General features: G+C 40.2%; 1 protein-coding gene across 3 annotated transcripts in view; it reads right to left on the reverse strand.

Moving 5' to 3' along the window:
- fam135b (family with sequence similarity 135 member B) overlaps nucleotides 1–27,360 on the reverse strand; it is a 350,061-nt gene that overhangs the window by 77,904 nt on the left and 244,797 nt on the right. For all 3 annotated transcript variants that reach the window (XM_048596063.1, XM_048596062.1, XM_048596064.1), the window contains 5 exons: nucleotides 23,112–23,265; nucleotides 19,166–19,215; nucleotides 16,446–16,601; nucleotides 7,882–7,955; nucleotides 221–375 (listed from right to left, as the gene is read on the reverse strand). In XM_048596063.1, coding sequence (XP_048452020.1) covers nucleotides 221–375; nucleotides 7,882–7,955; nucleotides 16,446–16,601; nucleotides 19,166–19,215; nucleotides 23,112–23,265 — 589 coding nt within the window. The remainder of the gene's footprint in view (nucleotides 1–220; nucleotides 376–7,881; nucleotides 7,956–16,445; nucleotides 16,602–19,165; nucleotides 19,216–23,111; nucleotides 23,266–27,360) is intronic.

Here is a 27,360-nt window from a genome sequence, read left to right on the forward strand (position 1 = left end):
GGCAGATTGCTCTCCGCTGCATGTACGCTTGAATAAAGCTGGCCAAACCAAGTGGAGCCTTGACTGGTCTGTGAGAGAATCAGAGGGTGTGTGAACTCTGGGGAATAGCCCCCATCACTAGGCTATAATCTTCCATTATTAAATGGAAATGATCTTTCTACATAGAGCACATGTAATAGAATGGCTGAGGTTAAAAAGTAAGTCAGAAAATGAGACCAACCTTTAGAAACAGATTCTACATATCGGTCTTCAAATATAATAGGAAGATTACTCCAATCGCCATCTATATCCAGACACTCAATGGGCAGTGGAGGCATACTGGTGAGGTAGGATGAATTTCTGACAGCTGCTGCAATCTGACTATGCCTTTGGATTCTAGAAGTAGGAAATGACAAAGTGAGATTTAATGTTCTTACAAATTTGTGTTGAGTAGGGATAAGCAAATCTAAGGATAAAAATAACAAAACAAAGGACTAGGGATATTGGAAATTGGAAACAAAAACAGAAATTGCTGAAGAAACTCAGTAGCTCTGGCAGCATCTGTGGAGAGACAGCCTTCTGAAGATGGATTCAAAACATTAACTCTGCTTTCTCTCCCCAGATGCTGCTAGACTTGTTGAGTTTCTCCAGCAATTCCTGTTTTTGCTAAGGATAAAGCTGGTTGACAAAAAAAAAATGGTGAGCGCTCCCAAGAGAAATACTGTTTATGAGCTTTAAATTCCCAACATAGAACTTTTGTAGAAACTGGAATTCAAATCTGAATCCCCTTAGTATTGAAATCCTTGAATTGAAAAGTATCTGCCTACTGATACCTCTTTAGCCTATTGGTAAAGTCAAAATAAACGCTGTTCAATTGCAGTTATGCTTCATGATAAAGTTACTGATAAATGCTCTGAAATAGAGTAGTGGGAGGACAGGTTAATGGAATGTCTATGATGATAAAACTTAATGAACATTCTTGCACAAAAGACAGGTAAAGCTGAGCTAATTATTAATTTGAAATCTCCTTTCCCGTCTCAACCTTATTTCCTCCTGTCCAACTCCATTTCACTTAGAACTGCCCAGTCAAGTTCCAAATGGTTAGCCTTTGGCCCATAAGATCGCAAGCCACAGGAACAGAATTAGGCTATTTGACACAAAGAGTCTGCTCTGCAATTTGATCATGGCTGATATGTTTCTCAAACACATCTCATGCCCTCTCCCCATAACCCTTAATCCCCTTACCAATCAAGAACCTATCAATCTCTATTTTAGATACACTCAGTGACTTGGCCTCCACAGCCCTCTGGGCAATGAGTTCCACAGATTCACCACCCTCTGGGTGGAAGAAATTCCTTCTCATCTCAGTTCTAAAGCGTCATCCCTTCGCTCTGAGGCCGTGCCCTTGGATCCTAGACACATTGTTCAGCGCACCTTTTCTCCCACTTCTGATCTGCTCCACTGCACCTCACCTCCACCTCTCGTGTCAAATTACCAATAAAACCATTACTCAATTTCAGTCTTGTCATTCCCCGTAGATTCTCATCGCTATTCTATTTAACTCAAGGGATAGAGGCTTGAAGAGAGATGACCGAAAACTGGTTAGAACATTCACCACCAGATTTATTAGATGGAAGGAAGCTTTAACAGGTTCTCTTCTCATCAGCCAGAATGGCTCACAATTCCAGGCTCAGTCCGTACTGTTTCAGTTCCTTTCCCTGCTTTTGACTACTGGACTTTACAACACTCCCAAAAGATACTTTATTACAATAAATGCTGTACATAAATATCAGTTGCTGTCAAATCTGGATCGATAGATTTCTGTTAGTGTCAGAGATTGTCTTTTTAAAAAATCGTTCATGGGATGTGGGCACCATTGGCAAGATCAACTTGTATACTGCCCATCACTGATTTCCCTGGAGAAGGTATTGGTGAGTTCTCTTCTTAACCTGCTGCAGTTCTTGAGGTGTAGGGGCACCCACAGAGATATTAGGAAAGGAGTTCCAGGACCCTGACTGATAGTGAAGTGACGGCAATATAATTCCAAATTAGGACGATGTGCGGCTTGGAGGAGAAGTTGTTGATGGTGATGTTCCCATGTACTGGCTGGCCTTGCTCTTCTAAACGGTAGAAGTAGTGCCTTTGGAAGATGTTGTCAAAGAAGTGTTGGGAATTTACTGTATATAGTACATGTTGTTGTTACCTAGTGTCGGTGGTGAATAGAGTGAATATGGAGGATGGTAGATGGGGTGCCAAACAAGCAGGCTGCTTTGTCTTGGACAAGCTGCTAAGTGTCGGTGGAGTTGCACTTATCCAGATAACTGGAAAGTATTCCATCACACTCCTGACTTGTGCCTTGTAGACGGTGGACAGACTTTGAGAAAACATAAGACAAGTTACTTACTCATGGCTGACCTTTTGACCTGCTCTTGTAGCCACAGTATTTGTATGGCTAGTTCAGTTCCATTTCTGGTCAAGAATAACTCCCAAGAAGTTGATAAGGGGGGGATTCAGAAATGATAATGCCATTGAATGTCAAGGGGCACTTTTCCTGTTTAAAATTGTTTGTACCTGGCAATTGTGCAGAGTAAAGGCTAAAGTTGCTTTATGAAGCTAGGTCATACATCAATCATGGTATCACTGTATGGTAGTGCAGGATTCTGGTGTTAAATACTCTAACTCCATTCCAATGAATGATCGACACATTTTCTAATGTTCACTGTTTCAATAAAGAGAGCATTAAAAGGCTGGCCTAATCCATTCTCCTTGATTCAATAATAGTAGCTGTACTTCTGAGTTCAAGCCCAATTTGAGTACATAATCCAGTATAACTCTTCAAAGTAACACTGAAGGAATGCTGCACTACCTGAGGTGTGGTTTTTGGATGAGAGTTCAAGCTGCCCATCTTTTCTATCAGATTGATGTAAAATATCCTGTAGCACAATTCAAACATCAGTAGAGAATTTAATCTCATGTCAATCATTATCCTCTGACCAACATCAGTAAGAATGCCTGGGACCTCTCTGTGCACAGATTAGTTCTTCCCATATTGCAGCAGTGCCTACAGGATCAAATAAGAAATCTTTTGACTTTTTTTTTGGCAACAGTGAACTTGTGATAGGTGCTTTATATCACGCATACACTTACATTATTTCTTTTTGAAAAAGAATATTTCTTCTTTCAGGTGTATCTGGGTTTCTGCCTCTCATGTAGAATCAGTGCTAGTCATCACTGACTTTGTTAATCAATCTTTACATGATTTAATGAGAAAGTTGCTTAGAAGTGGACTTAATGCTTATACCGGCTCCTTCTTACCCAGAAACAAACAACTCTTTAAGCGTAATGCTTTGTTGAGAGCTAAAAGTTTATGTAGGGCAACCGAATGTGTGGTGATTGGAATGAGGTTAGCCGGGTGGACCTCACAGCATATGGGTTCCCTGATTGGGGCTGTCAACCTGGTCCAATCAGGAAGCCCTGGCTGACAGATATAAACAGGAGTGTCAGGGGTTCTGCTCACTCTAAGAGCTGGCCTGATCAGTGTCATGTACTATGCATGTCTAAGTAAAGGATGACCCAGTGACGGGATACTGGCCTCCGTGGAGTTATTTCAGACTGTTTTGTCATTTTTCCATTTTTTCAGAGGATAACAATTGCAACGTAAAGAATCCGAACCCTTCAATTAACTGGGGACAAGGACCAAGGAGAAATATATTTAAATTCACTTCTCATTGCAGCTAGAGATGGTCATTTTATTGGATTATATAAAGCAATGTATAAAGCAATAAAGCACTGTAATGCACCAATATTTCAGCTATCAACAGCAACATAAAATAGCCCTATTGCTAAAACAGCACATTTCCTGTCGGCAACCATAACCAGCTGGAAAATGATTAAAGGATTTATGTTAATCTTTTCTTGCCTTACTTTTTTATCCCAGTCTCAAAGTAAAGACTCCAATGTTACATTCTTCAGCCAGGCAATGAATTTAACCAATTCCATAATCCAGTCGAACTTTTGCAGCCGACATTATCCAAGATTATTCAATCTTGATACGTTTTCCTAGTTTTCTGTCAAAAAACCAGTACCATTTTCCACCTCAGAGAGATGCAGTGGTACTGAGGACTGCATGGATTTCGATTGAAGATGCTGCCTTATGCTTGAGTGGAGTTACATCAGAATTCATGGTACCTTCTAGTACCTATTATTAATAAATGCACCTAAACTGTGAGTGTTCTCTCCTCTCCTGAGATGAATTTACACAAACTCAGGAGGGTAGAATTTTAACACCCCATGAATCAGTGGTTTTTGCATGCAATAACACAAACAATTTTACTCTTCCATTTTCTTCCCCTCCAGGTAACCTGGTCAGCCCCAAAACTCCTCCAATCTATAACCGTCTGAAACTGATTCTTCCCATCGCTCACCACCACTCCACCTTTCCAATAATCTCACCCACAACTGAACTCCCTGCATTGTGAGGGGTCGATTTCTTCCCCAGTTGTTCATCCAGGTTTCCAACCTTATCCTCCATTGTCCTTTTCAGCATCTCTGAGGCTTCTAATCTAAACCTCTCCTCTGCGTTCCCCAGACAATGGCCTACTCCAAGGGCCCCTGCCTGCCTCTTAACCTGGTTGCTGCATGGTTTCCAGGACCTGAACAGATATCTGAGCACTGCTTTTCAGTGCCTGGGGCACAGTAGTTTCTAGGAGGACAGTGTGAAACAGGCTGGTCGGCTAGAGGAGGTGGATGTTAGTAAGGAAGATGTACTAGGAATTTTGAGGAACTTGAAGATAGATAAATCCCCTGGGCCTGATGGGATTTATCCAAGGATTCTATGGGAAGCGAGGGAAGAGATCGCAGGGCCTTTGGCGATGATCTTTTCATCCTCACTGTCCACGGGTCTAGTGCTGGAAGCTTGGTGGGTGACAAAAGTCATTCCCTTGTTCAAAAAAGGGAATAGGGATAACCCCGGAAATTACAGGCCAGTTAATCTTACTTCAGTGGTGGGCAAATTATTGGAAAGGGCTCTGAGAGATAGGATTTATGATCACTTGGATAGGCACAGTTTGATTCCTGATAGTCAGCATGGATTTGTGAGGAGTAGATCATGCCTCACAAACCTTATTGAATTCTTTGAAGAGGTGACCAAACAAGTGGATGAAGGTAGAGAGTGATGTGGTATACATGGATTTAAGTAAGGCATTTGATAAGGCTCTTGCAGAAAGTAAGGAGGCATGGGATAGGGGGAAATGTGGCAGATTGGATTCAGAATTGGCTGACCCTTAGAAGACAAAAGGTGGTAGTGGACGGAATATATTCAACATGGTGCTCAGTTACGAGTGGTGTACCACAAGGATCTGTTCTCGGTCCTCTTCTATTTGTGATTTTTGTAAATGATTTGGATGAAGGAGTGGAAGGGTGGATTAGTAAGTTCGCGGACGATACGATGGTGGGTCACGTTGTGGACAGTGCGGAAAGCTGTTCTAGGTTACAAAGGGACATTGATAGGATGCAGAACTGGGCTGAGAAGTGGCAGATGGAGTTTAACCCTGAAAAGTGTGAGGTGATTCATTTTGGAAGGGCAAAGTTGAAAGCAGAATACAGGGTTAATGGAAAGATTCTTGGCAGTTTGGAGGAACAGAGGGATCTTGGGGTTCATGTCCATAGTTCCCTGAAAGCTGCCACCCAGGTGGATAGAGTTGTTAAGAAAGCGTATGGTGTGTTAGCTTTCATTAATAGAAGGATTGAGTTCAAGACCCGTGAAGTTATGCTCCAGCTATACAAGAGCCTGGTTCGGCCACATCTGGAGTATTGTGTCCAGTTCTGGTCGCCTCATTGCAGGAAAGATGTGGAAGCGTTAGAAAAGGTGCAGAGGAGATTTACCAGGATGTTGCCTGGAATGGAGGGAAGGTCTTACGAGGAAAGGTTGAGAGACCTAGAGCTTTTCTCTTTAGAATGATGAAGGATGAGAGGTGACTTGATAGAGATGTACAAAATGATCAGAGGTATAGATACAGTGGATAGCCAGAGACTTTTTCCTCGGGTGGAGGTAGCTATTACAAGGGGGCATAGTTTTAAAGTGAGTGGAGGTAGATACAGGGGAGACATCAGAGGTAGGTTCTTTACTCAGAGAGTGGTAGGGGCTTGGAATGCATTACCGGAAAGGGTAGTGGAGTTGGCCATATTAGGGGCATTTAATCGGCTATTAGATAGGCATATGGATGATAGTATAAGGTAGGGGTGGAGGTTAGATAGACCTGAGGTTTAGGGTAAAAGTTCGGCACAACATTGTGGGCCGAAGGGCCTGTACTGTGCTGTAGTGTTCTGTGTTCTATGTTCTAGGAGCACCTACATGGAGTTATTAGGTATCTCACCTTCTTTCTTGCACATCACCTTCTTTCTTTGCCTAGAAGTTAAAATCTAACCCAAAGATTTTGCAGCAGGATGCACGGGCTATAATTCGAGCATGGAAACCCAGAATTATTTTGTTTCTGCAGCCCAACTGACCTGATACCAAGTGGAGTACCTCAGGCAATAACCGATGGAGATCAGTTGTTTTAATGATATTAACAAGATTGTCTTAAAATAAAACACATCAAAAGATTCTTCTCCGAAAAGGATTTAATCCCAATATTTTAAAAAAAACACAATAAAAAGGGATAATGACCAGTGCTTTTCACTGCACCAGAACACAGTCATTAAGAAGTATATCTTGATGGGATTATTAATAACAATTTTTATTGCAAAAATTGCTTTCAGTTATCTTATATAATTTAAAGTTGCATTGTCTTCCCCGGAGATAAGAAGAAAAAAAATCAAATTTTGCTTTTGGCTAATTGAAAGAGAACACTCTGTGCCATTTGTCAAAATATAGTGGAAATGACATCAATCAAATATCATCTCTAACGTAGGTTCAGCAAATCCAGTACCATAATGCATTTAAATCTTTAGTGCAGAGTGATTACACTATCTATTCTATGTTGCAATTTCTCTTCCCCCTCTTTCTCTTCCAAAGTATATTTCTGGGTGACCTAATTGAAAACTTTGATCCAGTCACATCTTTCATTACGGTGAAAGGGAGAAATACAAGTGATATGTTAACAATTTAGAGGAAAGGAATGGGGAAAGAACTCAAATGGAACCTAATTAATGCAGGGAGTAATTGTCTTTTTTATTGATATGCTGTCTCTCAGTGACTGATGTCCCCTACAGACACTAGGAGCAAGATTTTGACCTCTTCCATTCTATTACCTTTTTATGTCTCTTTGATTGATCACTCAAAGTAACTATTCCTTTGAATCCAATTTTTTGCGTAATTCCCTTAATTGTCTTTGAAGACCCTTCATTTAGTTGGCAAATCCTGGGAATGTCCTCTCTGTGTCTCCCTGGCTCTCCAACTTCCTCTTGTTTTTACATCCTTCCTTTGTCTCTTGAGCTCTGGTTCTTGGGTTTCAATATTCCACTAAGTTGTGATTTATTTCCAAATTGTGTTTTGTAGATTTGTGGAGTTACGGGAAAAACAAAATTAACTGAAAAAGCCCTTGAGGTCGGCAGAATCAATGTGTTCAAAACCTGAAAAATTCAAGAGTATGAAGGAAAGCAAGGCAGCATCTCATTCACCAAAATAAAAGCAAAATACCATAGATGCTGGGTATCTGAAATTTTTAAAAAGTGCTAAAGAAACACAGCAGGTCTGGCAGCATCTGTTGAGGAAGAGTTTACAGGTTGAATATTACGGTTTTTTGATTAAATGGGGGTCTTGGTGAGTTACATGGAAAGCTGAGGGGGTTTTTTCACCATACCTTACCAAACTCACGGCATTTATTTTTGCTTATGCCTTTATGCCGAGTATCACATGTCTGAAACTTTAAATAAACTCAATCCTACAATAGAAAGACTTACACATATTCCTGGAACGTAAGTGCCATCTGCTTCTGGTGCTCCATGAAGAAAAAAGCCTCTGAGAATCTTCTTACCTGTACAGAAACAGATACGAGTCCATTTCATCTCAATTTTCTAAATTATTGTTTCTATTTTTACAGTGTCTTATTTGATTCCTCAGGATCAAATATTGCTTCTCTGATTCAGCTGCATCACTTCACCAATAAAAAGCTTCACAAAAACAGTCGCTGAAGCAGAGTACAATTTGCATTTCACAATTCAACCTGTGGAAACAGTAATTACTTAGCAGGTCTTCCCTGTCAAAATAACAATAAGCCTAATGGCACTTACTGCTATTTAAGTACAGAGTCAGATCAACAATAGTTCAGTTACAAAAGCCAGAAGTTGCTTTGTTATCAGCTTTATGAAAATGGCTTATTGGTATCCTTATCAAAATGCATGGCCTGGCATTGGTTGTCATTCTCATGCAATAAATGAACTCATCACACAATGTTAAATCAAGTTGTACCCTGTTACTGACATGTTAAGTGTTAATCACTGCCAATTTTTCTCTCTGGCAATATTTTTAACTATCATAAATGTGCAATTTAATTCCTTGTTATTAACTTGTTAAATTGTTATTAACTTTTGAAAAAATGTTTTGTTTTACTATTCTTTGCCTTTTTTCTTTCTCATTGTTAGACTATTAATTCAGAGACCCAGGTAATGTCCTGAGGACCTGGGTTCAAATCCTGCCATGGCAGAAGATGGAATTTGAATTTAATAATAATCTGGAAATAAGAGTTTAATGATGACCATTAAACCATTGCCAATTGTCAGGAAAAACTCATTTCGTTCACTAACATCCTTTAGGGAAGGATATCTGCCATCCTTACCTGGTCTGGCCTACATGTGACTCTTAACTACTCTCTGAGCAATGAGGGACAGGTAATAAATGCTGGTCCAGCCAGCGACACCTACATCCCATGAATTAATTTAAACAAAAACCTGTCTTCCTTTCCCTTCTGTTCACTTCCCTTTGTGTACCTGATTTAATATTGAATTTGTCCACTTAAATGTATGCTTTCACCTCAGTCCTTGCACTATTAACTTCACAATTGTTCAAGATGATGGCTTAAGCTGACACACATCTGTTTGTCCTGTTCACTAAGGTCCCAGCTGCTCCTTCCCTCATTTTGATAGCATCAGTTTATACTTTGAACAATTTATCATGGGAACATTCAGAAACATGACCATACAAGAACAAGTTGAACTACACCCGGCCATATCAAAAATCAACCCAATGAGCTTACTAACAAATTGTGCATTATTTGACTTCTAACCCTCGGATACTGTTAGTATAACGCCACAAACTTCCCACCAACACTCCAATCCCACTTCTCTCTCCACCTTTATACTGACGGTACCCACCTTTATACTGACGGTACCACAGGCAGAAAATTTTTCATCACATTACTATAACCAGTATCTCAGAAATGGAGGAACAATGCTTTGACTAACAGCCATTGGATTTTTAAATTTAAAATGTTTCTTACATCCTAGATAAGTGCTTGCATACCTTTCACCACTGTGCTTTCTCCCCACCTTCCACACACCAAAAATACCGTAAAATGTTACAAAAACACACAATGGAGACCTCTTTTCTGATTAAACCAATGTATTGCTAACAACGTGCAAGATGTCAATTCAGGGAATCAGAACTCGGGTTCACGTGACAAATCCTCATAAACCCTCCAAGCAGACCTTGGTTGCAACATATAATGAAAAGAGATCAGTTAGCATCTCTTCTGAATTAAATCGAATTAGGTTTATTATTGCATGTACTCACAAGAGTACAGTGAAAAATTTACAAGTCACTAATTATGACACCATCTCAGGTACAAAAGTACCTAAGTACAAAATCTTGGTTACAAAGTTAAAAAGTTAAACAGTCCTTAATACTAAAAGGTAGAAAACCAAAGAAATGCAGTTAACAGTTCAACACCAGGGTCCATAAGCGCCTGCCTATTCTAGGCTCATACACGTCACAAGGGCTTGATCGCGCTCCCACTGCTGGTCCGGGCTACCTGCTCCCGCTTTCACCACTGGCCGTTCCCGATCCCGCCAATGCCGCTTTCTTTTGCCGTCAACGCTGAAAAGATGAAGATGAAGATGAAAGGGAAAAGAAGAAAGGAAAGGAGAAAGAAGGATGCAACAAGGAGTGGGTTGCCAGATCTGAAACAAACTGCTTGACTGTTGGCTTAGTGGCGATGTCAAATAATACCTGGACAGGTAAAAAGAGGGAGGTAAGGATGAAACAAAATCCAATGGTTGAAGTTGGGCTTCACTATTCTGATTTTTAGAACAATGCCATGGTGCAGAAACTTATACATTTTTGGCTAAGTTAAGTTGCATTTTTTTGGAGGGATTCTAGCCATAAGACCCAGTGAGATTTCTCACCACATCTTACAAAATGCATCTCATTAACTATCTATCCTACCCCTACGATGTCCTTCATTTCTAATTCTATCCCTATCTTATCACGCACCTTTCTCAGATCAACTTGTCACTCACCAGATATCTGCTGAAAGACTTGGTCCTAGCTGCTTGGTACCATAACAAGATTTGGCAATCTGGCATTGCCCCGCACTAGCAACATAATGGCACAGCGGCACAAAGCAATGCTACCCACGTATCTGGTATGGCTGACATCTCTTTGCATGTACAGCTTTTTCTCTCACCCTGGTCATTGTTTAACAACCAGGTCACACAATTTACCTGTTGTTAGCTACATCCTGTCTAAGTACCCTCTCTAAGTCACCGTTACTCTGTTCCTAATTCTGACTGGAAATCTGCATCTGGCTGTGGTCCACTGGGGAACATTACATACAGGTGAGCAATCAAACAGCTCCAAATGTGAGCTTCCATTTACAGACAGAAAAAGAGTAAACAAAAACAGTGAACAGAGACTGTAGGTCAACCCCATAATACAAACCAAACGTTGGAACCTCGACCAAATGCAATTTTACATTCTAAGGTTGTCTGTTGCACCCAGTTGCCATCTACTGGAACCAGGTGTGAATCAGGTCCTGCTTGGTTTGTAGCATTCAAATCAGATCTTTCGATCTGAGATAGCAAGAACTGCTGATGCTGGAATTCAGAGATAACACAGTGTGGAGCTAGAGGAATACAGCCGGCCAGGCAGCATCAGAGAAACAGGAAAATTGACATTTCAGGTCAGGACCCTTCTTCAGAAATGGGGGAGGGGGAAGGGAGCTCTGAAATAAATAGCGAGGAGGGTTGAGGCTGGGGAAGGGAGGTGGGATGGTGATAGGTGAGTGCAGGTAGGCAGTGGTGGGGATTGGTCAGTGGGATGGGAGAGGCTGATAGGTGGGAGAGAAGATGGACAGGTTGTGTCAGGTCAAGGAGGCTGGGATGCGAGGGAGGGTAGGTCATGGGATGAGGCCAGGGGTGGGGAGTTTTTAAAACTGGTAAAGTCCACATTGAGACCATTGGGTTGTAGGCTCCCAAGGTGGAATATAATCTTTCAATCTTCCTCCTCCTCCTCAATATCCTTCTCTTCCTTGGAAGACAATGCTAATCCCAGCAGCTCCTCAGCATCTATCACATTGCCTCGTTGCTCACTCCAATTGTGCACAGCACAGGACACAGGTATGATGTGGCACAGTCTGCCTGGATTATACTGAAAACTGTGCTACAATTCAGGATATTGTACCTTAGAAAGATTATGTTGGTCTCCAAAGAGGTGCAGAGTAATTTCACAAGTGGTTACCAGGGCTGCACGGCTTAAACAGAGTGACGGATTAGAGAGAGAAATTACATAATCTACATTTCTAAACCCATAAATATAGAGGTTGCAGTGTGACAATTGAGATTTTTAAGATTTTAAACAGAATTGGTGGAGTAGATTTATTATTCAATGGATGTTTATGTTGCTGCCAAGGTCAGTATTTGCTTACCATCCCTTCAGAAGATCGGGTTAGGCTGAGCTGTCATCTTGAACATGTATATTGTCAGTGCAACTAGGAAGAGCATTCCAGGATTTTTACCCATGGCAATGAAGGAACAGCGATACAGTTCCACATCAGGAAGGTGGGTGGCTTGGAGGGGAACATTTAGGTGGTGATGTTCCCAGGAATATGCTGTCTTTGTTTTTCTAGGTGGTAAGGTCCTGGGTTAGGAAGGTGCTGTTAAAGGTAACATTGGCATAGAGCAACTTGTGTAGAATGCATAATAAAAACCCCAAAAGAACTGTGGATGTTATAAATCAGGAACAAAAACAGAAGTTGCTGGAAAAGCTCAGCAGGTCTGGCAGCATCTGTGAAGAAAAAACTCAACAGTTAACATTTCGGGTCCGGTGAGGAAGGGTCAGAACTGAGGAAGGGACTGGACCCGAAACGTTAACTCTTGAGTTTTTCTTCACAGATGCTGCCAGACCTGCTGAGCTTTACCAGCAAATTCTGTTTTTGTTTGTGTATAATGCACATTGCTGTCACTGTGGTGAAGTGAGTGAATGTTTAAGAGACAGACATAGATAAATACTCCTATGGTGGAAGAGTTAAGGACAAAGGAAAGAAACTCTCTCTCACAAAACACTGTAGATGCACTGTAAATTAATAATTGAAATCTGAGATGTTTTTGATTGCCAAGTATATTAAGATACCTTAATATAACAGGTGGTTAAAGTTAGGATACACATCAGCCTTGTTGTCAATGAATGCCAGAATAGGCTCCAGTGATCGAATGGCCTACTCGTGTTTCTATAGCATTTCCCAATAACAGCTTTGATTGTTCAAGCTCACTCCCCACATGCATGGTCCATATGCCTTCCCTCAAACTGACACCGAAAACAGTGCCTACAACATATTGGCTATGGCAAATTTGTGATTCAGAATTAGAAATGAGAAGTCAGTAATTCAGTGCTCAGAAGAGTTTGAGAAAATTAACATTTCAAGTCAAACACTTCATCATAATTAGCACAGTTAGGCTGGAGAAACTACTTTTATAGGACTAGCAAGTGAAAATGAGGATGAGTTACCATAGGCTTTTCTGTTTCCAGGACAAATAGTGCTACAACATGGTCAAGGAAAGACATCTAGACTTCATTGTTGTAGTAACAATAATTTTACCAGTGCTACAAAGCTCAGAGATATCTTTGTTCCTCTAACTCTGGTCACTAAAGCGACCAACTTAAATAAGCAGTCCACCATCAACAATGGTACCTTAAAATGCCATAACCCTAATTTCTAGAATTTCCCCTCTAAATCTGCCCACCTTTATTCTTTTTCCATTATTAAAACTTCCCTTCTTCACCCAGCTTTTGACCATCTTCCCTAACAGTTCTTCATTTGCTACTTATCAAATCTTCCCTGATAACGTTCCTTTAAAGCTGGTTTTACAATGTCAGAAGTGTACTCTAAATGTAAAACTATTTGGAGCAAAAACACAGCCAAACCATACTCTACCCTCACCTGCTGCCCATGGAGTTGTTCCAGTTAGATAGTAACATGGGTTTTTGTAAATTTTCTTCAGTATCTTTACACTGGCTCCAGTCCAGATGACAAACTGTCTCAGGTAAAGGCAGAGTTGGCTCTTTCAACTCTTATTAAGGGGATAGGATGATTGTCATTATACAAACGGAAAACACCCTGCAGACATGTATGATATTTCAAATCCTTTGCCAATGATTTATTGATATTTTTAAAGGGAAAGTTTCATTTAAAAATAAGATGGATTACTGCAACATGAATGACATTATCACATTACTTTGCTGATAAATGTTGTTGCAAAGCTTAGTTAGCGTCAGGCAATACAAGAGAGTTCCCTTGAAAAAAAGTAATATTTCTCTGAGGATTTGGTTGAAGGATCATACTGCAAAAGAAACAAAAGATAGGATTCAAAAGGAACAATCAAGTGGTGCAAGTAAAGTCTTCTCAGGATATCTTCACTCATCTTTCCAATTGGATTGCTAACAGTCCATCACTGATCTCCACAAAATGAGGCTTTCATTGCTTTCTATGGTGATTTACAGCATAATTTCTCCAGGAAAAGGGTTGCTCCAGTAACAATGACTTTCCAAGTATTCACCATGGGGTGTACTTTATGGGATTGAGGATGGCAAACAAAATGAATTACCCACCTCACCAACTGACAAGTTGGTTGACACTTTGCCGAAGTGCAATCTGACTGCCTCACAATTCTGGGGATATGTGTTTGAATCCCACCGTGGTAGATATGGAAATCTGAATTCAACGAAAATCTGGAATTAGAAACAGCTGGCCTATGGCAACCATGGAACCATACTGGATTGTCGTAAATCCCCATATGTTCATTAATATCCTTCACGGAAGGAAATCTGCTAACCACAGCAATGTGATACTCTTAACTGGAAGACTGGACGTAGCCAGAGATGGGACATTGCCCTTAAGTTGACTACGTCGGGCTCTGGCTTGACTCTTCTGTGGGTCAGCTCTCTCACAATCTAAAGGTATAAGTAAGAAGGACTTGGTAAGTCGACAGGGAAGGGCATGCCATTGATGTTTCTGGTATTTAGGTATTGATGCCAGGTAATCCCTTAAATTTCATCCCTTCTTTTAGGCTTCATTGTGGTTTGACACAACAGAGTGGCTTGCTAGGCCATTTCAAAACAAATGTAAGATTCAATTACATTACTGTGGGTCTGGAGTAACGTGCTGGCCGAACAGGTGTTAATGGCAAATCTTCTTCATAAGTAAACTGTATAGATTTTTATGACAATCAACATGGTCAGAGATACTGAGAATAGTTTTGAATTCCAGATTTTAATTCATTCACCAGATGAGGCTGTCGCTGGCTAGATAGCATTTAATACTTATCTCTAGTTGCCCATGGAGCAATTAAGAGTCAACCACATTGCTCCATGGGTCTGCAATCACATGTAGGCCAGCCTGGGTAAGGATGGCAGTTTCCTTCCCTAAAGGACGCTAGTGAACCAGATGGGTTTTCTGACAATCAGCAATGGATTCATGGTCATCACTAGACACTTAATTCCAGATTTTTTTAACTGCTGTAGCAAGGTTCAAATCAGTGTCCCCAAAACATTATTTGGGTCTCTGGATTAACAATCCAGTGACAATACCACTAGGCCATTGCCTCCCGCATTAACTGAATTTAAATTCCACAGCTGCCTATAGGTAGGTTGAGCGAGTGGGCAAAAATCTGACAAATGGGATATAATAAGGGAAATTGTGAAAAAAACAAAGAAACATTCCATCTACTTGGTTAGAGATTGCAGAGCCACGAAATGCAGAGGGGTTCTTGTGTCTTACTGCATGAATCACAAAATATTAGTATGCAGTAAAGCAAATAATTCAGAAAGCTAATAGAATGTTACTGTTTATTGGGAGGGGACCTGAATACAAAAGGAAGGAGGTTATGCTTCAGTTACAAAGGGCACTAGTGAGACCAGTCAGGGTCTCCTTATTTAAGGAAGGATGTCAATGTGTTGGAAGCATTTCAGCGATGTTTCATGAGACAAATGGATGGGTGTATTCTGAGGAAAGTTTGGACAGGCTAGGTTTGTACTTGCTAAAGTTGAGAAGAGTAAGTGATGACTTGACTGAAACATATAAGTTCCTGAGGGGTCCTGATATGGTGGATCTGGACAGGATGCTTCCTCTTGTGGGAGAATCCACAACGAGAGGGGTCACTGTAAAAATAGAGGCTTCCATTTAAGATAGATGATGAGAAATGTTTTCTCATGGAGGATTGTGAGCCTTTACTCCTTAAAAGGCAGTGCTTTTGAATACATTTGTGACACATAGATTTTTAATATGGAAGGTTATTGAGATAGGCAGCAATGTAGAGTGAGCAGGTCAGGAATGATCTTCTTAAGCAATGGAGCAGGCTTGAGTGGCTGTGTCATACTCTTAATTCATCTGTAGGCCATGGTTGAATTTGTTTCATTCCTCCTGGCCTCTGAGTTTACAATTCCTCTACGCAAACTCCTTTCTTTCCGAATTGCAGTTACTAAACAGCCAGATGTCATTTGACCAAGTAGTTTCTTTCCCATCAGACGGAAGATCTTTTAATGCAATCCTTATTACAGGAGGACTAAAGACTGCTTCTTTACCATCATTTAAGGTGGCAGTAGACCTTTTTTTTTTAAGAAAGCCAAGTGGTCACAGGGATAGTAAGAGAAGATCATTCTGGTAAATGGCTAAATGGTTTGGCAGCCCCTTTGGGATTTTCTGATACTTCAAGAGGAGTTAGAGAGAACTTTGATAGATTAACTCAAATCTAGGCAACAGGGCTGTGTTTGTTTAACCTCTTGCAGGAAGTGGTGAAACTGTGCATGATCCTCTGAAAATATTTTATTGTCCTGGTCATCTAAAAACACACACAGAAGATTAATTTTTCAATGTGAGCTTGTTAAGACCTCTCTGTCCAGATTTCAATTAAATGCTGTGCTTTTAACATTTCATTGTTAGTAACCCCATATTGAAAGTGAGCAATCTGAATCACAGCATGGTAACGTTCGGAAGGAACAAAACAAAATATTATGTGTTTTATATTTGTTACATTACCCTTAAACTGTGATGATCTTGGCTTAAGAAAGCTGCAACATCTGGCTGGAGTGTCATACTGTCTAGGAACTGGCTCCACAGTGCTGCAAGACAGGAACAGAGCTGGGCCAGGTCCCTGTTGATCTGTTCTGCCACTTTGTCTGCGCTGTTGAACATCTGCAAGAAAATATTAAATACTTTACAACCAAATGAACTTACCTAAACCTACAGTCACACTTCGTAAACTGACATGTTACCTCATATTCATAGCACTATTTTGACGAGCAAGATAAAATAGAGAACTTGTATATTAAATGATGAAGTTTTAACAGGAATAGAATTCAGAAACACTTGAACTGTTAAAACATGTTGTATTTCTTAAAAGGTAGCATTTTTATAATAGAACTTGTTATGTTAAATTTGCATTTTATTCTGTTTAATGTTGTTTAAAATTTTTATTTTGCACACTATAAATTTCAATCATCATGGACAAAAAGTTGGAGGTACCTTGTTTAAGAGTTGTTTAACTGGGCATTCAGGAATGACTGCTTTTCTAATTTTTTTTATTCATTCACGGGATGAGGGCATTACAGGTTAGGCCAGCATTTATTGCCCATCCCCAATGGCCCAGAGAGCATTTAAGAGTCAACTACATTGATATGGGTCTGGAGTCATATGTAGGCCAGATCAAGTAAGGATGGCAGTTTCCTTCACTAAAGGCCATTAGTGAACCAACTGGATTTTTCCTGACAATTGGCAATGGATTCATGGGCATCATTAGACTCTTAATTCCAGACCTCTAATGATTTCAAATTCCACCATCTGCTGTTTAAATATTCAGCAGTTTCTCACTGACTCTTTTACTTACTCTTGACTTACATGTTCCATATATGTTCAGATTTGCTACTTTTCCTTTGAACTAATTAGCAAATAGAAGGACAAAACTGTGACAGGCATGATAATCTGCAGCATAAACTCACTCACTTCTTTGGTACCTGTAGTTCCTTTTACTCCTGTAGGTGTCACACTCTGTCACGTACAATGGTTGGAGAATTTTGGTGAGAATATATCATTCTGAGGCTGCTGAAAATGGTTAGCAAGCCCTGACAAACCATTCAAACTGTTCTCGAAACATTTTCCTGCACAATTTATTCTTCACTATTTCTACACATTCTGTGATTCTAAAATTGGAACAGTGGGGACTGTATTACTTCATCAATTGATCCATTACTTTTGGAATCCAGAAATAATTGGGTTTAGGAAGACAAAATGTTTCTCTCCTTTGTATTTTTATATGTCAGTTGTGGCAGCAGGAATACACACATGCGCCCAACAGCACATAATCTCACAGTGAGAAACAATAACCAATAAAATACTGCAGCATTCTCCAGAGATCGCTTACCTAAATTTCTGAAAAATAATGCCAGCCAACCAGAAATGGATGAAAAAAAAAATCATCAATATATACAAACAGAAAATCTGCTAGCAAATCAAGGATAAGTAAAAAAGAAGTATTGGATTTCTTAGGGAATGTCCTCATGATGCATATTTGGTTCAGCCGAAGGAATTGGGATCAAAAAATCTCGTAAATCCTCTCACACGCTAAGGTCCACAAATTGTAGTTTGAGAACCTGAGAGTTAAAAATATCGTTTGGAGAAAGTCACAAAACAGTAAATCCAACCAGGATCTTTCACAAAGATATTGTTGGAATAAAAGATCAGTGGTACCCATCAGGCTTGTGTGGTGGAGAGAGTATACCTGCGCAGTATTTATCTCTCTATTACCTCCTTTTAAAACTATAAAGCCCTTTCTCAGTATTTCCATATAACTCAATCCTCTGAGTCTAAAGGCTTTTCTTATCAGATCCTCAAGTCTCAAGTATATCCTTTATACCAAGGTAACCAAAATTGGACAAAGTCTTCTCGTTATGGTCTGTTAATGCTACTGTGTGATTTTAAACAGACTTCTACTAACTTGTACTTGACTGTTTTTCAAACTCTGCATTCTAATATTATTTCAGACAATTGAACGTGTCCAGTGACAATCTTCTGAAGCCTTTAGTTTTAACTCCTTTTTAACTTAATTCAAGACTGATGACTCAGTATTTATTATCAGCTATATCTTTCAACGTTCTACCTGACATGTTAATTTTTTGGTTCAACTGATCTTCCTTTTCGTGAGCGGACTCTGCGAATTCAACTACTACTCCTTGCTTAGTATTGCCAGCAAATATGATTGGTCAATATTGAATTTCTAAATCAAAGTTGCTTATAGATATTAGAAACAACACCTGCATCAGTGCCCATCTAGGAGTTAATCTATTCACTTTCTTTTGTGTATTCTGCATTTACAGCATTTCCTCTACTCTGTGTGGAATAGACAATGTCACATTGGGAGTTTGGGCAGCTGTAGCTCTTTGGAAGAATACCTGTAGTCACAGATAATTATACTAAATAGTTTTTAAAATATTATCCTAACTTGTATTTCTGTTGCCACTTCATATGTCACATAGAAGGTACCTGCTGCTTTCTATAAATCAGTGAATCATTTTATTTATTCCAAGCTTATAGATTCTATTAGATTTAAGTCGCAGTAGGGATTAAAATTTGACTTTGGCAGAAATTTTAAATGAAGAGTAGTGGGTGGATAATCTGCTCCTGCCCATTTTTCCCAATTGCCAAACTTCAATTTTAATCACATGTAAAATGGACATTTTTAGAATAAGTGATAAAATCCCTACCTGCAAGTTAATGCGAAGCTGGCACAATGTTTCTTCGATGAGGCAGTCCTCTGCAAGCAAGAAGAATATGCAATGGGAATTCTATCCCTTAATAACAAAGCACCTATTGGACAATGTGTGATAATGTATTGAGCAAAAAAAAAATCACTGATGGAATCCGAATCATGAAGAGCGAACAGCAGGCAACTTTAACCATCACATTTGTTTCCTGTACTCTCCACTTAGCACCTTAAGTTTCTTAGCTTCAAACAAGAAGCCCCACCAATATTTCAGAGAAAAAAGCCACAATAATATTATTGATATAGACTTTTTGACAGAAACAGTGCGAGGAATGGTACATGCCAAAAATGTTAACTTTTTTTGTTTTACAGATAACAAAAAACGTTCTGTGCATTTTCTGCAGCCGCTGTCTTTAGTTTTCCCCGAGATTGGTCATTCTTGTGACTGCAATATCTTTAAATGCGCTTCTTATGAAAATGAGATTGTGAGGTAAATTTTGGAGCAACAGTAATCTGAAACTCCTATCTCAGTTCAAAATAGTACCATTCAATGTAGTTCACATCTAAAATCAACAAACATACTTTCTAACTTGCAGCATGCAAAAGTTTAAACTTGTCTGGAGGAATAAGTTATGGAATGAAGAGCTGTGTGGTGCATTTAGCTCTAGCATTATGTTAGTTTTGCAAGTTTGTTGTTTAGCAAACTCATTGGATATAAATCATACCCAACAGCTCTTTGGTGTGCATATCTAAACAAAATGTATCATTAATGGCACATTAACAGTGAGGTCAAATAATGACACTTTAAAGTTACAAGACATATTACTTGACCTCTGAAAACAGCCACACTAACTCAATGTATTGCTGAATTTTCTCTGCCACTAGATGTCAAAAAGTGTTAGGCAGTTAGAAAACCTATTTCCATCCATACACTAGGGCAGCCTGTACTAACCTGCAATGGTCACTTTATCATCTTTGAGATACGCAAGTCTGTAACACTAGGTCGAGGTCAACCTTTTGCACTGGAAGATCAACAAGTTTCAGGCAGACTAAAGAGCATCTTTCATTGAGTTAATGGTCCTCCAGGCACCAGTGTGCATCCCAAAGAAAAGCCCATACAGCACACAGCCCTGCATCACAGAGCTGCTCGATGAACCTCGACAAAAATACCTGCATCTGTTGCCTGACCTTCTTTGTAAAGGCACATTCCAAAAAGGAGATGTGTGATGGGATCTTCACCACCGCAGTCATCTTGAGGGCAGTGTGCAGTAGTGCAGAGAGTCTAGGCATGCATGAAAGGTCTTTTCACTAGCAACCAAGGTAATGACGTGGTGCTTGTTGGCACCACAAGTTCCAGGGATGGGGCATTCTGCCAAGTGACTTTGACAGTCTGCTCAGGAAACCACTCGACAGGATCGACTCTCTCCTTGTTTCACAGGACATTACATGCTAACACTGCCTCATGGACTTGTGGTCAAAGGTGTTTCCTTTGCAAATTGTTCCATGAGGAACAAGTGATATGGAATGGTCCAACTACTTGGCAACACCAGGGATGGGTAGAACATAGTGAAACGTGGTGTTTCTGTACTGAAGGTCTACACACAACTGGATGCAGCTGGGTACAAAGATGGGCATCCAGATGAGGGTAATATTGGGTACGTTCTTCCCCCACTGCCTTAGCCAGAGCATGTACTAAAGCTTGGAGCAGCTGTCACTGAGGTGCAGTGGAGAGAGGCCACTATCTAAGATCTTTCTGCCAAAGCACAACAAGGGTTTATTACCTTTTGAGATCCCATTGTGGCCTTAATGGGAATGTGAATATATTCCTTTCATTTAATAAATTGCTTTTGTTGTTGCAACTGGACTGAAGGTCTAATAAGGAATGTCAAAATTCCAATGCATTTTCTGCATGGTACTGAACTGTTTACACTTGTATTTACTTACGGATAATTTATGAATAAAGTACATATTTGATATTTTAAAGAAAAAGATATGGTCTATTTGCCAAGAGAGATAGTAAGAACTGCCAATGCTGGAGTCAGAGATGACACAGCGTGAAGCTGGAGGAACACAGCAGGCCAGGCAGCAACAGAGGAGCAGGAAAGCTGACGTTTTGGGTCGGGACCTTTCCAAAATCATCTTAAATCTCCTTAAGTCCTCTTAAAGGTATGCAGACTTAAAATCTCACTTCTGACAATAAGTGTAGATAAATATGTTTCTCACTACGAAATACCATTTGGACACTCTCAAGAAGTGAGTCATTGGCAAGGACTGCATTTATTTCCCAACCTGAATTGCCCTGGGAAGGGGAGGGTGGCAGTAGCCAATTCAGAGTTCAATAAGGAGTCAATATCATTTGGGTGTGGGATTGGAATTATATGCTGAAAGGATGTCATGTAAAGCAACTCTATTTTAATTGAAGTCTGATAGCTGCATGGACGATTTTGTTGAAACTATTTTTTAAATTTAATTTTAAAACACTGAATTGAAATTGTCAAGCTACCATCTAATTTGAAGTTATAAGGCTGAGCCTTTGTCTCCAAAATATCATAGGAATGGAAGGGGAAATTGTCAACAATGAAGTCGCAATGAAAAACATGAATTGCCTCCTAATACCCAAATCAACTTTCCTTAGGCAGAAAGGTGTTTGAGTGAGGTTTAGTTTGTGACCTTGTAAGCACAGCCAGTGATGCTTAAATTACTACTGACAGGCCAAGGGATAAGTTGTCCCACAAGTCCCATATATTTTCATTGGGCCATCTGAATTTCGACAGCCTCTGGAAGCATGTTGATTAGTGGAAACATTCTGTCAGGTAAGTGTTAAATATTTTGACAACTTTAAATGTCATTATTAGATTTTGGCTTCTAAGTTAGATGTTTGTTAACTGCAATGATTTGATCACTGGGCTTTGTCCTGCAAGGGAGGTTGATAATTGACACTGTGCTCATGCTAAGCCGCAAGAATACTTTTGTTATTTGTGAAAGTATGACCCCTCTACATTCAAAATGGTACAGAACAATGCTAGTTAATTTTTCTGGCATGATTCCAAAGTGATTTGAATGTCTACAGTCCTGTAACTTTAAAAAAAAAAACAGGTCTAAGAATTCTTTGAATAACAGGTCATCAGATGTAACTTAAAAAATAATCCTAGTTAAGATGGCTCACATGAATGCTTGGCTAAATCTCAAATACTATTTGATGTGCTTAACTAATCAAAAGGTTGTTTCTCCATCTTGGTAGCTTTCAGAGGTTAATGGATGATAATTTGCCTTCAGTGTGGTTTATGACTGGATGTTTGATTTTACAACTTAATAACCAATTGAGAGAATTTAACTTTCTCTAAGTCTTTTTCAGACCAGTACAAATTGCAGTTTATTGTATGACATCCTTATTTGATTATTTGGGGTTTATTTTTGATTGTCAACTTCAAAGACTTCCCATTGTTTTCCATGGCTCCTGGCATTTACCCAGAGTGAATATGGGTGAGTGGCATGAATGGTACATGGGGTGGATGTGGAAGCATGGAGGGGCATATAAATTAATGAAGGTGCATAGGAATGATGTGGAGATGTGGGCTGATGTCTGCAATTACCATAATGGGCCTTCTAACCAGTGTTCATCGGCACTCATCCTCTCCTGTGCCTAGGAAGGTAGCAGACCTGAATCTTGCTCATCCCCATCCCCAGGGGCTGAAAACATAATAGGTATGTGAGAGATCATGGCCTCAGGTTGTAGTAGTTCCAAATGGCCCAGAATTACATTTCTTGAATCTGGAGTGAAATCCAAGCCCATACTCTCTCAGTACAGTACATAACCATGACACTACCTTGCCTCACAGTGTGGCATAGCTGATACCAGTGAAACAGTACCTTAGCATGGGTCTTCACTTTAGTGGTGGGGTGGAAGACAACAACAATATTACATTTTAAAAATGCATCTCTCTTACCCAGTCGAATCTGATGAAGTTCTGGGATCTGTTTCATGATTGCACTGAAGTAGCAAAGAAGTCCTTTGTAAGCAGAAAGTAAAGTTCGGCAGAGATTTTCATGCCATCGGTATACGTGTTGCATACAGTCCTCAGAGGTGACATTAGTGCTCCCCTAATAGAAAGAATAAAAGGGTGTGATACAGGAGAATGAAATTTCACACCCAACACTTCTCATTAATGAAAGGAACACAACCATAACCAAGGAAGACCATGTATGGAAACAATTAAATAATATCTACATTTTTCCTTTGCTTTTGCTCTCTTCCAGCACAGTCAGTGCTCCTCTGGGCTTTTCTCTTTTGTTCCTCCTAAGCTACAAATATGGTGTCTTCCACATCCAGCCCTCTCCGAGCATAGCCAGTTTGCAAATCTAAACATAGCAACTCATCATTTCCTGGGGTCAAATCTGGGGAACTCGTCCCCTCCTTTGGTATTCCCCATCTTGTAATAGTTACAAGATTTAAAGGACAATCTTGTCACTTCTGTTCACTATTTTTCTCTGATTGCGGTCAGCCTTGCTGTTATCTTGACTGAGGACCTTCGTCTTCCAATGAGCTTTCTCATTGGTGGCACGGTGGCTCAGTGGTTAGCACTGCTGTCTCACAGTGCCAGGGACCTGGGTTCGATTCTACCCTCAGGCGACTGTCTGTGTGGAATTTGCACGTTTTCCCCGCGTCTGCATGGGTTTCTTCCGGGTGCTCTGGTTTCCTCCCACAGTACAAAGATGTGCAGGCTGGATGGATTGGCCATGCTAAATTGCCCACAGTGTTCAGGGATGTGTAGATTAGGTGGGCTACAGGGGGATGGGTCTGGGTGGGATGCTCTGAGAGTCAGTATGGGCTGAGTCGAAGGGCCTGTTTCCACACTAGAGGGATTCTCTTCTATTAATCTACGGCTTTTTTTACAAAAAAGCTGCATGCCTGCGCAACTGTGAAAAATGTTGGCTGTGTTTTACTTGTCTTGAGATTGGGAGTGATGTTTCAACAACCTTTTTTTCAGAGAAACCCTCCCAGTTCATCCAGAAAAAATCTAAGCAATATTAAATATAAACAGCAACACCTTATTTGAAGGGAACACATTTTTTTTCAATCTGATAAGATTTCATCTTAAAAAGAAACAAATTGATGGAAAGAGAATGCAGGTGTTATCTGACATCTCCTCAAAGCATGAGATAACCTAAAAAGAAAATCTGTGTTAACTAGCTGCAGTTCACCACCTCTTCCTCAAGGGTAACTGGGGGTGGGTAATAAACGCTGGCCCAGCCAGCAGTACTCGCATCCCATGACTGAACGAAAAAGAATGCTCAGGATCTCAAAGCAGGAACAGCGCAGGGTTAAAGCTAGTCCTTTAACTTATCGATTCTCGCGATTTCAAAGACACCAAATGGAAGCCCCTGAACTTCCTCTGTCTCCTGTGACTGTGTGGATATTGAATGAGAATAGAATAAAATTAGGCCTTAGTGCTCTCTTTCCAGAATAAATGTAACTGTCTATGCTTAGTCTTTGAAGATAAAAACGTGGGCAAGATGCCAATGGGCTCCTCGTGTCATGGAACCTAACTCAACGTGGTGACATGACGAGGTGGAGCAAATAAAAGAGAGAAACCTGCAGATAGAAATATATATTCTTCTAAAAAAGTATGACATATTTAAATTCACATTAATAGAAGTACATCCTGTCGTTGTCCTCCATTAAAATCAATCATATTCCAGGTTAAGAATAACACTGAGTAAAATGCTGTTGAACAGATTTCCTCTCTCCAGCACGAGAGGAACTAACATTAAAACAATTTTTAATTCTTGAGAATCGCCCAGAAAACCACACTTGCATAGCCTTCAGACTTTTCTACTCAAGAGCAATTCAGACTAATTCTAATAGAGCTACCAGATGTGGCATCATGTTGTAAAACATCTCAGTAGGAACCCAATTAAACTGGAGTGTAACACAAAGCCCAGTTAACCAAGGTGAGGAAAACAAACTGTGTTATTACTGATTAATGACATTGTAGAATGAGGGTTTGTCTGTAATAACAGGTGAGGGGCAATTCTTGTGATCAAAGTCCATTACTCAGCAAAAAAAAAACAATTTTATTAATTAAATTAGACACAATACTGAAGAGCAGGGACAACTGAAACTAGGAATACAGAAGAAAAAAATGCAAATTACTTACAAAGAATTAAAATAAATTGCAAGTCATGGCAAAGCTTGAAGACTGAGTAAATTTGTGATTTCTTGCAATATTTGTATTTGCTGTGCAAAGTCAAAAGACCACATCTCGTTGAAGTGAACAGCACTGAAAACTTATTCTCATGAACTAGCTGCACTCCCAATCAAGCTGTCCTACTACAGCTACAACACTACCAGATACTGTGGAAAATTGCCCAGGTACCTCCTGTGCACAAAAGGCAGAATAAATCCAATCCAGTGAACTATTGCCCTGTCAGTGTACTCTTGATCATCGGCAAAGTTATTGGCAGGGGTCAGCAACAATATGATCAAGCAGCACTTGTAAAGCAATAACCTGCTCACTGACACTCAGTTTGGGTTCTGCCAGATCCACTTGGCTCTTGGTCTCATTACACCCTTACTGCAAAGATGGACAAAATAGTTGATCTCCAAAGATGATGTGGGAGTGTTTGCCCTTGACATGAAGGCCGTATTCATGGCACCAAAGAGCACCAGTAAGTCTAGAATCAGTGGGAAACAGAGAGAAAACACTTCACTGGTTGGATTCATATCTAACCCAAAGGTCATTATTGGAAGCTAATCACCTCAGCCCCAAGACATCAGTGGAAGTGTTTCTCAAGGCAGTGTTGTAAACTCGAACAGCTTCAGCTGCTTCATGAATAACCCTCTCTCACTGTAAGGTCAGAATTCGGATATTTGTTATGACTGCACAATGTTCAGCACCATCTTCGATATCTCAAATACTGAAACAGTCTCTATTCACATGTAGCAAGACCAGGACAACATCTGAGCTTTGGCTGTTGTGGCAAACAACAGTCACATCCACTCATGCCTGCCAAAGTTTAACCTCACCAGGAGAAAATCTAACCATTGCTGAATCTCCCACTACCAACATCGTTCTAGTTACCATTAACCAGAAACTGAACGGGACTAACTTAATACAATGACTTAAATTGCTGGTTTGAGGCTAGGAATTCTGTGGCAAGTAACCCACCTCCTGAATTGCCCACAGCTTGTCCATCATCTACAAAGCAAAGTTAAGGGTGTACTGAAATACTCTCCACTGGTCTGGATGAGTGCAGATCCAAAAAAACACAAGTGGGCAGAGCATCCCACTTGATTGGTACCCTTTTCATCACCATCAACATTCACTCCCATCACCAAATATTGTGGTAGCCGCATACATCATCAATAAAATGCACTGCATCAAAGCTACTCTTCCAAACCTGCAACCTCTACCACCGGGAAAGGCAAGAGAAGCATGGGCATATATGGCAACACCACCACCTGCAAGTTCCTTTTCAAGTCACATATTATCCTGAGTTGGAACGATATCACTGTTCCCGCAGTGTCACTCATTTTAAGTGCTAGAACTCCTTTCCCAATAGCACTGTGGGTGTCTCTAAACTCCAAGGTCTGCAGTGGTTTAAGAAGGCAGGTCACCATAATCTTCTCCAGGGTAATCAGGGATGGGCCTTAAATGCTGCCAACATAACTTGAACAAATATTTTTAAAAATCACATTTAATAACACCCTTCACCAGCACATGAAATCTCAAAGCTTTTGAACTGGAGTCTTTCTTGTTCTATAGGAAATACAGCAGCCAATTTGCATTCAGCAAGTTCCCACAAATATCAATTTGATCAAGACCAAATAATCATGATCCAACAGCCGATACATCAGGCCTTATGATGACAGGAGACCTCTGGTAAAGCAGATGACGATAGCTAAGGTTAGGATGTTGTCCTGAGGAACTAGATAGAAAGTGCCACAGAATTTAACATTATAAAGTGTAGAGCTGGATGAACACAGCTGGCCAAGCAACATCAGAGGAGCAGGAAAGCTGACGTTTCGGGTCTGGACCCTTCTTCAGAAGTGGGGGAGGGGAAAGGGATTCTGAAATAAATAGAGAGAGAGGGGGAGGCGGATGGAAGATGGATAAAGGAGCAGATAGGTGGAGAGGAGACAGACAGGTCAAAGAGGCGGGGATGGAGCCAGTAAAGGTGAGTGTAGGTGGGGAG

The sequence above is a fragment of the Rhincodon typus genome, chromosome 4 (genome assembly GCF_021869965.1).
Source record: "Rhincodon typus isolate 14 chromosome 4, sRhiTyp1.1, whole genome shotgun sequence".
NCBI classification, from domain to species: domain Eukaryota; kingdom Metazoa; phylum Chordata; class Chondrichthyes; order Orectolobiformes; family Rhincodontidae; genus Rhincodon; species Rhincodon typus.